At 27.8% G+C, this 13,954-nt stretch overlaps 2 protein-coding genes across 2 annotated transcripts; both read left to right on the top strand.

The window, feature by feature from the left end:
• The first annotated feature begins 1,251 nt into the window (after positions 1 to 1,251).
• Positions 1,252 to 9,180, top strand: LOC105203874. The gene is made up of 16 exons (XM_039450851.1): positions 1,252 to 1,929; positions 2,176 to 2,360; positions 2,673 to 2,717; positions 2,811 to 2,920; positions 3,092 to 3,308; positions 3,679 to 3,856; positions 3,925 to 4,077; positions 4,518 to 4,852; positions 5,993 to 6,080; positions 6,326 to 6,510; positions 6,814 to 6,858; positions 6,948 to 7,057; positions 7,247 to 7,460; positions 7,830 to 8,007; positions 8,076 to 8,228; positions 8,683 to 9,180. The coding sequence occupies exons 1-16, from the start codon at positions 1,875 to 1,877 to the stop codon at positions 9,024 to 9,026; spliced, it is 2,595 nt and encodes an 864-aa protein (XP_039306785.1). The 5' UTR covers positions 1,252 to 1,874; the 3' UTR covers positions 9,027 to 9,180.
• A 231-nt stretch (positions 9,181 to 9,411) lies between these two features.
• On the top strand, positions 9,412 to 13,748 carry LOC105203873 (neuronal acetylcholine receptor subunit alpha-9-like). The gene is made up of 9 exons (XM_026135865.2): positions 9,412 to 9,647; positions 9,755 to 10,581; positions 10,845 to 11,029; positions 11,349 to 11,393; positions 11,487 to 11,596; positions 11,789 to 12,008; positions 12,379 to 12,556; positions 12,627 to 12,776; positions 13,225 to 13,748. The coding sequence occupies exons 2-9, from the start codon at positions 10,527 to 10,529 to the stop codon at positions 13,563 to 13,565; spliced, it is 1,284 nt and encodes a 427-aa protein (XP_025991650.2). The 5' UTR covers positions 9,412 to 9,647; positions 9,755 to 10,526; the 3' UTR covers positions 13,566 to 13,748.
• The last annotated feature ends 206 nt before the right edge of the window (positions 13,749 to 13,954 follow it).

Below are 13,954 nucleotides of genomic sequence, written 5' to 3'. Positions count from 1 at the left end.
AAAAGTATTAAAATTAGCATATAAAGCTATTAAATACACAAAAAGATATTTGTGTGAACGGTATGTTGCTGAAAGTGTAAACTGCAGTAAATTAAACAATATTAAATGAAAATTGATCGACATACATTGATCGTGAACAATATAAATTAATAAATAAAGAAAATTTTATTCTGTCAAAGCAAATTGGTGCTCTAAGGAATCTTTTTGTAAAACTTATCATTACCAGTAGTAAAATACTATAATAAAATACAAAATACTCAAGGAGAAAGTCCTTGAAAGATGAATTGAATAATATTTTCAAGTACTATTCAAGATTAAAAAATATTTCTTATTGCTAATACATTTATTTTTAAATATTAATAACCTTTTTTTATCAAGCAGAACACTAATTTAGAGAATATTATCATACTAGCAAAAAAACACAAATTAATATATTCGTAAATCTCAAAAATAATTTATTAAGTGTTTAATAACTTTATATGTTGATTTTACTTTCCTGATAAATTAAAATTGTTTGAAGATCAGACACAAATTTCAGCAACTCAAAAAAATTATAAAAAATTATGTTTACTTGCCAATTTATTTTACATTATTGTCCTTTAAAAATAAATAACGGTTTACGTGTCAGACCTGGACTAGATATAATTTTTTTTCTAATACGAAAGAACTTGAAAAAGCGAATATAATTTCTATAATCGCTATTTTTATAAATGTGTAGAGTATCCTGCACAGAACTTGTAAATACGCTCCGTCCATTGCACTGAAATGTAATTATTTTGAAAATTCGTAACCCTGCCTCGAAAATACCTCGCTATTCTTATATTTCACTTCTTATATAATCATATATTTCTTATAGACCTTTAAGTGAGCTTTCTGCGCTCGCAATTGGAATATCGTACAAATCACATTAGGAAACGTTGTCAATTAGCTAAATAATTAGACCTTGTCGATTAGCTATATAGTTAGACCTTGTCATTTTCGCTCTGCTAATTTAAATTTCCGAAATACTTTTAGATTTACATACAAACGCGACGCACTAACAGTTAATTGCACCGTGTATTCGTTGTAATTTCTGTGATATGTTGATGTTCTGTGGAATTACCGCGTGTAAATATAGTAATAAACATTTCTCATATATAATATATTATATACACAGCTTCCCACCAAACTATCATTAATTATAATTGCAACAATGAAAAAAAAATTCGAAAAACTAAAACATTTAGTCTAATACGTTCAAGTAAACATTGGGTTAATTGAACAATTATTTAACTACATAAAAAGGCATGGTTTATTTATATCAATCATTTAAATTTTTAAATCAAGAATTAACTGAATTAATTCAGTATTTAATTGAACGCATCAGACTAAAGATTTTAGCTATTTTCAGCAAATTTCTTTTTCAAGTGAAGAAAAAACTCATTTTGATACTAAAGGTAAGTAAATCTTTTTACATAGCAGTTTGAAAGCAAAACGATTATGTTTATAAATTTGATAAAAGAAACTTATAACTACTTATAAATTCAATTATCATGGATTGACGCATCATACAAAAAAATTTTATGCTACTTTTTTATTAATTTTTTCATGTAGAATCACTTCTTTCCCAGTTGAACGAACAGTTACGGAGCAACCGGTATATAATTTTAATAAATCGCAGATAATTTAAAAAACATCCAATAAATCAGCTGGACAATTTATTTAAAAAAACTTTGAAAAATTGCAAAAATTAGTTGCTATTTTTAAATCGATATCCATAGCTCGGGGGCGTCCGGCGTATCAACAGCATAGAATTTCACGAACTGTTTGATAATCTAGTACTAATGAGAGAACAGAATTAGTCGAATCGGAATCATTGGTACGTAGCGATCAAAATGAGAATATTAAATGTGTTCGGATTTTTCGGTATCGTTTGCATCAATCAATTTTGTACGTAAAACAACGACTGAATTAAAATAGAATATTTGCGTCGTTATGTATGTTTAACAAGTTTAATAATATTGTAGCTGTATTATTGATATTTCTGTAAATTAAAAATAATTTTGATGTTAGAATTATATTATCTTAAATATTATTTTAGTACGAAGTAATTCTAACATAAAAAAAACAGTTATTTAATTTATTAATGTATGATTTATTAAATTAGTCTAAATATTTTATTATATGTTTCTGTAGACTCTCTTGAGATCAAATCTGGGGATTTAGATGTAGTGATGCGAAAATGTAAGAATTTAGAGAATTTGTCGATAGAAATGCGCCTTAAAAAGCATCTCTTTTGCAACTATGATTATACTGTGAATCCGCATTATCCTAAAATGACCAACGTCACTATGAACTTCTTGCCAAAGCACATAGATTTTGTAAGTGTACGCAGCAATAAAAAATAATACAAATTATATTAACAGTTTTCCGACTACGGAAAATTATAACAAGCTAATTGTGTAAATATGCGTTATTATCTAAATATAAAATTTATAAGACATTTTGTAAATTTTAATTTTACTTCTTGGTAAAATGAATTTTTTTTCAACAAAATAAAAGTTTTGTTACAGTTACTTAAGAAGCAAATTATTATGAAAAGCTTGTTGTTATTAAATATTTTTATTTAATAGCTATTTATCGATAATTTATTGTGACGCGTGTGTAAAAAAATTAAACAACTTTATTTATAGCAAGAACACAATGCTAAACTGTTAATGCACAGCTGGATAGGATTTGTGAGTGTATAATTTCTTTGTTATTATAATCCGTTGTTACTATTATAGTAAAGTATTTAATAAAATAAATACAATGTAGTATTTACTTGACAGTTTTGGAAGGACCCGCGACTTACTTGGACATCGAACAATTATGACGAGATTACTAATATTCAGATTAATAGCTGGCAGATTTGGTTGCCCCGTTTAACTATCAATAATTCGTAAGAAGACTTTTTCCAACAATTAATGAAAATTAATCCAATCCTATTCTTTTTAAATTATATTTTAAAATCAGCCTTTCAAATATCCGTGTTCTTTATGTAGACCGAATAATACATAATATGAGAAATTTTTATCACGTTACTTTTTAAAATCTTTTTGATCTTCTTTAGCGCCGATCTGTCGCGTGACGGATATGAGCAGCGTGGAGGAGGATGCATTCTCTACAATACAGGCCAAATCATATGTATTGCCGTAGTGAAATTTGTTTCCAAATGCAATACCGATTTTACTTATTGGCCTTATGATAAACATGAATGTAGTATCACGTTTATTTCATGGGCGCGGGGAGGAGGGAAAGAGGTCAATTTGTTGATAGATGGAGATGGGGTATGCGTTTTATCTAAAAATGATTTAATTACTTAATTACTTAATCTATTATTACAGTGTACATTGTTAATTCACTTTCTCTGCAAATACTTTCTTTGCAGGCCAATATCTATTAATTTTAAAAAAATAAAAAAAAAATTATATTGCAAAAATCAAATTTGCGCACTTAGGAGTAGTGAGGAATATTTTTATAACTATGTATTTAAAATATAATATATTTTATAACGCGTTCTTGCCAGTGTGCAAAAAATTAGTATAATTTATATTATACATATAAAGAATCAGAATATTTCATTGTATGTATTTGCATGCAAATAGATATTGGCTACAAATAATTTTATTACAAAATAATCAATACATTCTTTCGCAGATTCAGATAAACGAATTTGACAATGATCTAACATGGGATTTTAAGTTTATAAATTCGATAAGAGAAGTAAAAATATATAAGTGTTGTCCGAATGTCACGTTTCCAAAGATCACTTATAACTTCTTGTTGATACGCCATTACGGCAAAAATCACACATTTATTATCATACCAGCTATTGGTGAGCAATTGCTCGCAAAAACAGAAATGCAGGAAACAAGTAATAATAAGTATAATATTTCTTTCCAGCTTTGATATTACTTACTTTAACAGTGCTCTGTCTTGACTTAAACTCGATTGAACGAATGATGGTGGCGAGCTTAAATGTTATTTGTCATTTGCTCTGTATGTACGCTCTGCACTGGATTGCGCCATATAATGGCGCTAATACCATCAATATAAGTAAGTAACAAAATCTTAAGAAACATAATTATAAAATAGATTAACTAATTTGAAGAATTAATATATAATTTCCATAATTTATCATTTCAACATTTTCTTTTATATTTAACAGCATTAGCTTAATTATTATCCAAATAATTTCGTTTTATAATTTAATTGCAAAATATCGTTGAATTAAAAGTTAACTTATAATACTACAATATCAAGTATTAAAATATACTTTGATTTAATTTATTGATGATAGCATGAATTATATAGTATTATATTAACTTAAATTAAAATTGTATTAAGAAATTTTGGTTACAGTAACTAACAAACAAGAAAAAAGTGTTATTAAAATTACTTAAAAAAATATATTTTTGTTATTTACATAATATAATTTATATAACAATTAAATACGTGAATTAACGAATTAACGAATTTTGTGTTTATTGATGTAGTGTTATTTTATCGTGAATCATTGGCGTTGGCTGCTTTCGCAATACTCCTGACGGCCTTATTACGCAAACTGGAAGATATGAGTACAGATATACCAAATTGGATCTCGTTCACTACAACATTTGTTTTGAGCAACAAGGCTGGCCGTTTTCTAATTCTCAACGACTCCAAAATGGCAAGCAGAGATACAATAACTGAAGAAAGCTCGGACATTCCAAAATCTGAAATGAGCATGAAGGAATCGTCCTGGAAACATTTTGCTGCTATTATCGACTGGTTATTTTTTTTCTGCGTGATTATCACTTATGCCATTATCTTGGTTGTTCTAGTACCCGCGGATTAACACCAATATTGATGCGTAACGATGAAGTTATATCCACGTTGATCTGTAATGTACAAACATATCTAAAAAAATTAGTATGTTATACTTAAATTATTTAATATATTGAAAAATAATTATTACGCACCACTAAAATAAATCGACATTTTATTCCGTAAAATGGGCAGTAAAATAATAATAAAATACATGGTTACTCCTTTATTGCCAGTTGTTTCTTAAATCTCCTCTTTCTCTCAGATTTCTTCGTTTGAGCAACTCATTCACGAAAATAAAATTAACTTTAATTACATAATACTTTGTATGACAATCTTTATTGTACGTAAATATTTGTACATTTAAAAAGTTAAATTATTGCAATATGCAATGACCCACTCTTTTAATTTTAAATTAGAAGTATGTAACTTTCAATCTTTTTAGAAAAATGTAGTAAATAATATTGTTAATAAATTAATTTCCATTTTCCAATTAAAATAAATTAAAATCGTCAATTTGCAACATGCGTGATCGAATTTAAGATGCCGCTTTTAATCAATGTACAATTACATACAGTTTTAGTGTTAAGTCACGCTTAATTCGTTTCATCCATCCTTTTTACTTTCTATACTTTACAAAAATGTAAAGGAAATATAAAGAGATATGAAAAACATTACAGAGAAATGGAAAAGAGAGCGATAAAGAGAGAGAGAAAGAGAGAGCAAGCATTTTAAAATTTATTAGATGAATATTACAAATTAAGGTGCAAATTTATTGCGATTTGTTCCAAACGATACACAACTATCTTTATTTAATTGGTTATTATGTTACTCTCAAGTATCGATACTTTGGGGACGTTCAATATATCAGCAGTTTCGGATTTCATGAGGCGTTTGATTGTTACAGTACTGTAACAAAGAGATTTAGTTGAAACAGAGTCGTTGGTTTATTCCGATTGAGATGAAAATACTGCAGGTGTTGGAATTTTTTGTAATTTTCTGGTCTGGTCAATTTGGTACGTCAAGTAGTTTCTATTAAAATAATAATAACTATTATTTTGCACATGTAATTTTAAATCCATACCTCGTGGGCGTCCAGCGTATCAACGGCATAAAATTTCACGAACTGTTTGATAATCTAGTACTAATGAGAGAATAGAATTAGTCGAATCGGAGTCATTGGTTCGTAACGATCAAAATGAGAATACTAAATGTGTTCGGATTTTTCGGTATACTTTGCATCAATCAATTTTGTACGTGAAACAATTGACTGATTAAAATAGAATGTTTGCGCCGTTACGTTCAACAAGTTTAATAATATTATAGCTAAATTATTGATATGTCTATAACTTAAAAATAATTTTGATGTTAGAAGTATATCTTCCTAAAAATTATGTCAGTAAAAAGTAATTTTTACTAAAGAAACATTTATTTAATTCATTAGAGTTGTATTCGATTTATTAAATTAATGTTAATATCTTGTTATACGTTTTCGTAGACGCTCTTAGGATCATACCTGAAGATTTGGATGTAGTGATGCGAGAATGTAAGAATTTAGAGAATTTGTCGCCAGTAATGCGCCTTAAGAAACGTCTCTTCTGTGATTATGATTTTACTATCTGTCCGAATTATCCTAAAGTGATCAATGTTTCTTTGTACCTGATGCCAAAGCACATAGATTTTGTAAGTGTTTGCAGCAATAAAAAATAATTATATTAATAGTTTTTTGACTACAAAAAAGGGTAACAAGCTAATTGTGTAAGTGTGCGTTACTCTCTAAATATAAAATTTCTAAAACATTTTGTAAATTTTAGTTTTATTTCTTGGTAAAGCAAATTTTATTTTCAAAAAAATAAAAGCTTTGCTGCTGTCACTTGAAAAGCAATTCTTTATGAAAAACTCGTTATTATTAAATATTTTTATTTAATTCCTATTTATCAATTATTGTGACGCGTGGGTAAAGAAATTAAATAACTTTCCTTATAGCAAGAACACAATGCTAAACTGTTGCTGCACAGCTTGACATCGCTTGTAAGTGTATAATTTCTTTATTATTATAATTCGTTGTTACTATTATAGTAAAGTACTTAATCAAATACAATGTAGTATTTATTTGACAGGTTTGGAAGGATCCGCGACTTACTTGGGCAGCAAGCGATTATGACGAGCTTACTATTATTCGGATAAATAGCTGGCGGATTTGGACGCCCGGTTTAACTATCAATAATTCGTAAATAAATTTTTTCCAGCAATTGATAAAAATTAATTCAATCCTATTTGTTTTAAAATCAGCTTTATGCTTTAAAATCAGCTTTTCAAATATCCGTTATCTTGATGTAGACAGAATAATATATGATATGAGAAACTTTTATTATGTTATTTTTTAAAATCTTTTACTGATTTTCTCAATCTTCTTTAGCGCCGATCTGTCGAGTGATGGATATGAGCAGTCTCGACTGGAGTGCATTCTCTACAACTCAGGTCAAATCATGTGTGTTCCCGTGGTGAAATTTGTTTCTAAATGCAATACCGATTTCACTTATTGGCCCTATGATAAACATGAGTGTAGTATCACGTTTATTTCATGGGCGCATAAAGGGGAAGAAATCAATTTGTTGATAGATGGAGATGGGGTATGCGTTTTAGCTAAAAATTATTTAATTTCTTAATTATTTAATCTATTATTACAGTGTACATTATTAATTTACTTTCTCTGCAAATACTTTCTCTGCACGCCAATATTTATTAATTTTAAAAAATTATTAAAAAAGTTATATTGCAAAAATCAAATTTGCGCACTCAGGAGTAATGAGGAATACTTTTATAACTGCGTATTTAATATTTAATATATTATATAACGCGTTTTTGCCTGTGTGCAAAAGATTAGTATAATTTATATTATACATATAAGGAATCAGAATATTTAATCGTATGTATTTGCATGCAAATAGATATTGGTTGCAAATAATTTTATTATAAAATAAACGATACTTTCTTTGCAGATTTGGATGAGAGAATATATCAGTGATATGACATGGGACTTTAAGTTTATAAATGTGATAAGAGAAGTAAAAAAATATAAGTGCTGTCCGAACGATACTTTCCCAAGGATCACTTATAATTTCTTGTTGACACGCCATTACGGCAAAAATCACACATTTATTATCATACCGGCTATTGGTGAGCAATTGCTCACAACAACAAAAACGCAAAAAACAAGTAATAATAAGTGTAATATTTCTTTCTAGCTTTGATATTACTCACTTTAACAGTGCTCTGTCTTGACTTAAACTCGATTGAACGAATGACGGTGGCGAGCTTAAATGTTATTTGTCATTTGCTCTGTATGTACGCTCTGAAGTGGACTGCGCCATATAATGGCGCTAATACCATTAATATAAGTAAGTAACGAAATCTTAAGAAACGTGATTATAAAATAGATTAACTAATTTAAAGAATTAATATATAATTTCCATAATTTATAATTTTAACACTCTCTTTTATATTTAACAGCATTAGCTTAATTATTATCCGAATAATTTTGTAATTCTGTTTTACAATTTAATTGCAAAATATTGTATTATTGAATTAAAAGTTAACTTATAGTACTACAATATCAAAGTAACTTAAAATATACTTTGATTTAATTTATTGATGATAGCATGAATTATATAGTATTATATTAACTTAAATTAAAATTGTATTAAGAAATTTTGGTTACAGTAACTAACAAACAATAAAAAAGTGTTATTAAAATTACTTAAAAAATATATTTTTTTATTTACATAATATATTTTATATAACAATTATATACGTGAATTAACGAATTAACGAATTTTGTGTTTATTGATGTAGTGTTATTTTATCGTGAATCATTGGCGTTGGCTGCTTTCGCAATACTCCTGACGGCCTTATTACGCAAACTGGAAGATATGAGTACAGATATACCAAATTGGATCTCGTTCACTACAACATTTGTTTTGAGTAACAAGGTTGGCCGTTTTTTGATTCTCAACGACGAGTCCAAAATGGCAAACAGAGATACAATAACTGAAGAAAGCTCGGACATTCCAAAATCTGAAATGAGCATGAAGGAATCGTCCTGGAAACATTTTGCTGCTATTATCGACTGGTTATCTTTTTTCTGCGTGATTATCACTTATACCATCATCTTGATTGTTCTAGTACCCGCGGATTAACACCGATATTGATGCGTAACGGTGAAGTTACATCCACGTTGATCTGTAATGTACATACACATCTAAAGAAATTAGCATGTTATATTTAAATTATTTAATATATCGAAAAATAATTATTACCCACCACTAAAATAAATCGACATTTTGTTCCGTAAAATGGGCAATAAAATAATAATAAAATACATGATTACTCCTTTATTGCCCATTGTTTCCTAAATCTCTTGTTCCTCTCGGATTTTCTCGTCGGTGCAACTTATTTACAAAAATAAAATTAATTTTAATTACGTAATATTTTGTATGACATTCTAATCTTTATTGTAGGTAAAGATTCGTACATTTAAAAAGTTAAATTATTGCTATATACAGTGATCCACTCTTTTAATTTAAATTAGAAGTATGTAACTTTTAATCTTTTTAGAAGAATGTATTAAATAATAATGTTTATAAATTAATTTCCATTTTCTGATTAAAATAAATTAAAATCCACAATTCGCGTAATTGAATTTAAGACGCCGCCGAGAGGGTAATCACTCAGAAAAAAGATGTATACTGGACTACAGACTTCAATGGACTTCATTGGACTTTCGTCGGAATTCAGTAGAAGTCGTTACAATTGCTGAGGTATCTTCCTAAAATAAAGTCATAAAAAATTGCTTTTTAATAACTAATTAATTAATTTCAACCAAAAATTCGTTATAAAATTTAAAAATTCATGGTATGATACATAGGATTCATCAAATTATACCGGACTTCATCAGACTAACGCCACACTTCATCAAACTTTGAGGAATTCAACGGACTTCTAACAGGTTACACGTTGGAATTCAAGAGTGGTTACCCCGTCGGACGCCGCTTTTAATCAATGTACAATTAAATACAGTTTTAGTGTTAAGTGTTACAAAAATGGCAATTAAATATAAAGAGATATGAAAAAACATTACAGTGAGGTGGAAAGGAGGGTGGGAAGGGGAGAAAGAGAGAGAGAGAGCAGGCACACCAAAATTTTTTTGATAAATCTTAAAAATCAAAATGCAAATGTATTGCAAGAGATTTTAAAAGCTTTAATTGATAGTTTTAACGTTCCCAATGGTACAAAACTGTCTTTATTTAATTGGTTGCCGTGTTACTCACAAGTATTGATACTTTGGGGACGTTCAATATATCAACAGTTTCGGATTTCATGCAGCGTTTGATTGTTACAGTGCTGTAACAAAGAGATTTAGTTGAAATAAACCCATTAGCTCGTTCTGATCGAGATAAAAATACTGCAAGTGTTGGGATTTTCCGTAATTTTCCGGTCTGGCCAATTTAGTACGTCAAGTAATCTCTATTAAAATAATAATTATTATTATTTTGCATATTGTACATTTAATTTTAAATCGATACTTCGGAGGCGTTCGGCGTATCAACGGCATAAAATTTCACGAACTGTTTGATAATCTAGTACTAATGAGAGAATAGAATTAGTCGAATCGGAGTCATTGGTTCGTAACGATCAAAATGAGAATACTAAATGTGTTCGGATTTTTCGGTATACTTTGCATCAATCAATTTTGTACGTAAAACAATCGACTGAATTAAAATAGAATCTTTGCGCCGTTATGTATGTTCAACAAGTTTAATAATATTATAGTTAAATTATCGATATATCTATAAATTAAAAGTAATTTTGATGTTAGAAGCAGTTAGAAGTATAACTTCCTAAAAATCATTTCAGTATAAAGTAATTTTTATTAAAAAAAAAACAATTATTTAATTTATTAAAGTTGTATTGGATTTATTAAATTAATGTTAATATCTTATTTTATGTTTTTGTAGACGCTCTCAGGATTATACCTGAAGATTTGGATATAGTGGTTCGAAAATGTAAGAATTTAGAGAATTTGTCGCCAATAATGCGCCTTAAAAAACATCTCTTCTGTGATTATGATTTTACTATTTGTCCAAATTATCCTAAAATGCCCAATGTATCTTTGTACTTGATGCCGAAGCTCATAGATTTTGTAAGTGTTTGCAGCAATAAAAAAATAATACAATATATAAATTATATTATTAGTTTCCCGACTACAAAAAATGATAACAAGCTAATTGTGTAAAGCACATTATTCTCTAAATATACAATTTATAAGATATTTTGTAAATTTTAGTTTTATTTCTTGGTAAAACAAACTTTTTTTTCTCAGCAAAGCAAAAGCTTTGCTGATGTTACTTAAGGTGTAAATTTTTATGAAAAGCTTTTTTTTTTAAATATTTTTATTCAATAGCTATTTATTAAACACATATTGTGATGTCAGTAAAAAAATTAAATAATTTTTTTTATAGCAAGAACACAATGCTAAATTGTTGCTGCTTAGCTGGATAACACTTGTAAGTATATAATTTCTTTGTTATTATAATCCGTTGTTACTATTATAGTAAAGTATTTAATAAATTAAATACGATGTAGTATTTATTTGACAGGTTTGGAAGGACCCTCGACTTACTTGGACATCGAGCGATTATGACGAGATTACTTTTGTTCAGATAAGTAACTGGCCAATTTGGATGCCCGTTTTAGCTATCAATAATTAGTAAGTAGACTTTTTCCAATAATTGATGAAAATTAATTCAATTCTATCAACTCTTTCAAATTTTTTTTTAAATTAACCTTTCAAATTTGTTATCTTTATGTAGATAAGGAATAATACCTAATATGATTTTTTATCACAATAGGAACTTTTATTTTTTTTTGATCTTTTATTGATCTCTTCGATCATTTTCAGCACCGATATATCGAGTGCTAGATATATGCTATCTATGAGTACCGCAAAATGCGTTCTCTTTAATTCAGGCCAAATCTTTTGCTCCTTCGCAATGAAATTTGTTTCCAAATGTAATACCGATTTTACCTATTGGCCCTATGATAAACATGAATGTAGTATTACGATTAGTTCATGGGCGCATAGAGGGGAAGAAGTTAATTGGTTGATACATGGAAATGGGGTATGCGTTTTAGTTAAAAATTATTCAAATCCTTACTTATTTAATCTTATTTAATTATTGCGTTGTACATTGTTAATTCACTTTTTCCACGAATATTTTTTCTCTGCACACAAACATCTATTAATTTTCAAAAAAAAATTATAAAAAAATTGCGTTGCAAAAATTAAATTAGCATATTTAGGATTAATGAGGAATAGTTTTACAATTGCGTAATTAATATTTAATATATTTTATAACACGTGTGTGCAAAAGACTAGTACATTTTATATTATACAAAAAATTAGAACATTTAATTGTACTTATTTGTATGCAAATAAATATTGGCTGCAACTAATGTTATTATAAAATAATTGATACCTTTTTTTCGCAGATTACTATGAGCGAATATAAGAATGATATGATATGGGACTTTAAGTTTATAAATTTGATAAGAGAAGTAAAAAAATACAAGTGCTGTCCGAAGGACACGTTCCCAAGCATCACTTATAACTTCTTGTTGACGCACCATTACTACAAAGCTCACTTATTTATTATCATACCGGTTATTGGTGAGTGCAATTGCTCGCAAAAGTAGAAATGTAGAGAACAAATAATAATAAGTATAATATTTCTTTTCAGCTTTGTTGTTACTCACTTTAACAGTGCTCTGCCCTAACTTAAACTTGATTGAACGAATGACAGTAGCGAGCATAAATTTTATTTGTCATTTGCATTGTATATACAGTCTGAACTGGTCTATGCCATATAGCGCTAATGTTCCCAATATAAGTAAGTAACGAAGTCTTAATAAACGTGATTATAAAAGAATATAACTAATTAAAAAAATTGATTTATAGTTTTCTTAATTTACAGTTTAACACGCTTTTTTATATTTAACATTAGTTTAATTATATCAAAATATTTTTTAATTGTTTTTTATTATTAATTGAAAAGTAACGTATTGCTGAATTAAAAGTTAACCTATATTATTACGGTATCACAATAATTTCAAATATTCTTTGATTTAATTTATATACTAAAAAAAATTAAGTTATATAGTATTATAATAATTAGAATTAAAATTATGTTTAAAAATTTTTAGAACAGTAAATGAAAAACAATAAATAACTGTTATTAAAATTACTTAAAAAACATATTTTTAGTTACACATATAATATATTTTACATAACAAATACAAAAATTAACAAATTAACAAATTTTATGTTTATTGTTGTAGTGTTGTTTTATCGTGCATCTTTGGCGTTGGCTACCTTTGCTACACTTCTGATGGCTTTGTTACGTAAATTGGAAGATATGAGCACAGATGTACCAAATTGGATCTCATTTACTATAACATTTGTTTTGATCAACAAGGCTGGACGTTTTCTGATTCTCAACGACAAGTCCAAAATGGCAAATAGAATTACAATAACTGAAAAAAGCTCGGACATTTCAAATTCTGAAAGGAGCAAAGAATCGTCCTGGAAACATTTTGCTGCTATTATCGACTGGTTATCTTTTTTCTGCGTGATTATCACTTATGCCATCATTTTGATTGTTCTAGTACCTGCGAGTTAACACCGATATTGATGCGTAAAAACGAAGTTACACCCTCGTTGATCTGTAATGCACTAACATATCTAAACAAATCATATGTTATATTTAAATTATTTAATATATTGAGAAATAATTATTAAGCATCACTCAAATAATTTTTATTATTTAATTTTGTACAATAGGTAATAAAATAACAACAAAATATATAATTACTCCTTTATTGCCTGTTGTCTCTTAAGTTTCCCCTTCCTCTTGGATTCCCTCGTTATATTTGCGCAACTTAATTTAAATTAAAAGTATGTAATTTTTAATCTTTTTAGAAAAATGTAGTGAATAATATTGTTAATAAATTAATTTCCATTTTCCAATCAAAATAAATTAAAATTGTCAATTTTGCAATATGTATAATC

The sequence above is a fragment of the Solenopsis invicta genome, chromosome 6 (genome assembly GCF_016802725.1).
Source record: "Solenopsis invicta isolate M01_SB chromosome 6, UNIL_Sinv_3.0, whole genome shotgun sequence".
NCBI lineage: Eukaryota > Metazoa > Arthropoda > Insecta > Hymenoptera > Formicidae > Solenopsis > Solenopsis invicta.
This window is presented reverse-complemented; position numbering and strand designations above follow the sequence as displayed.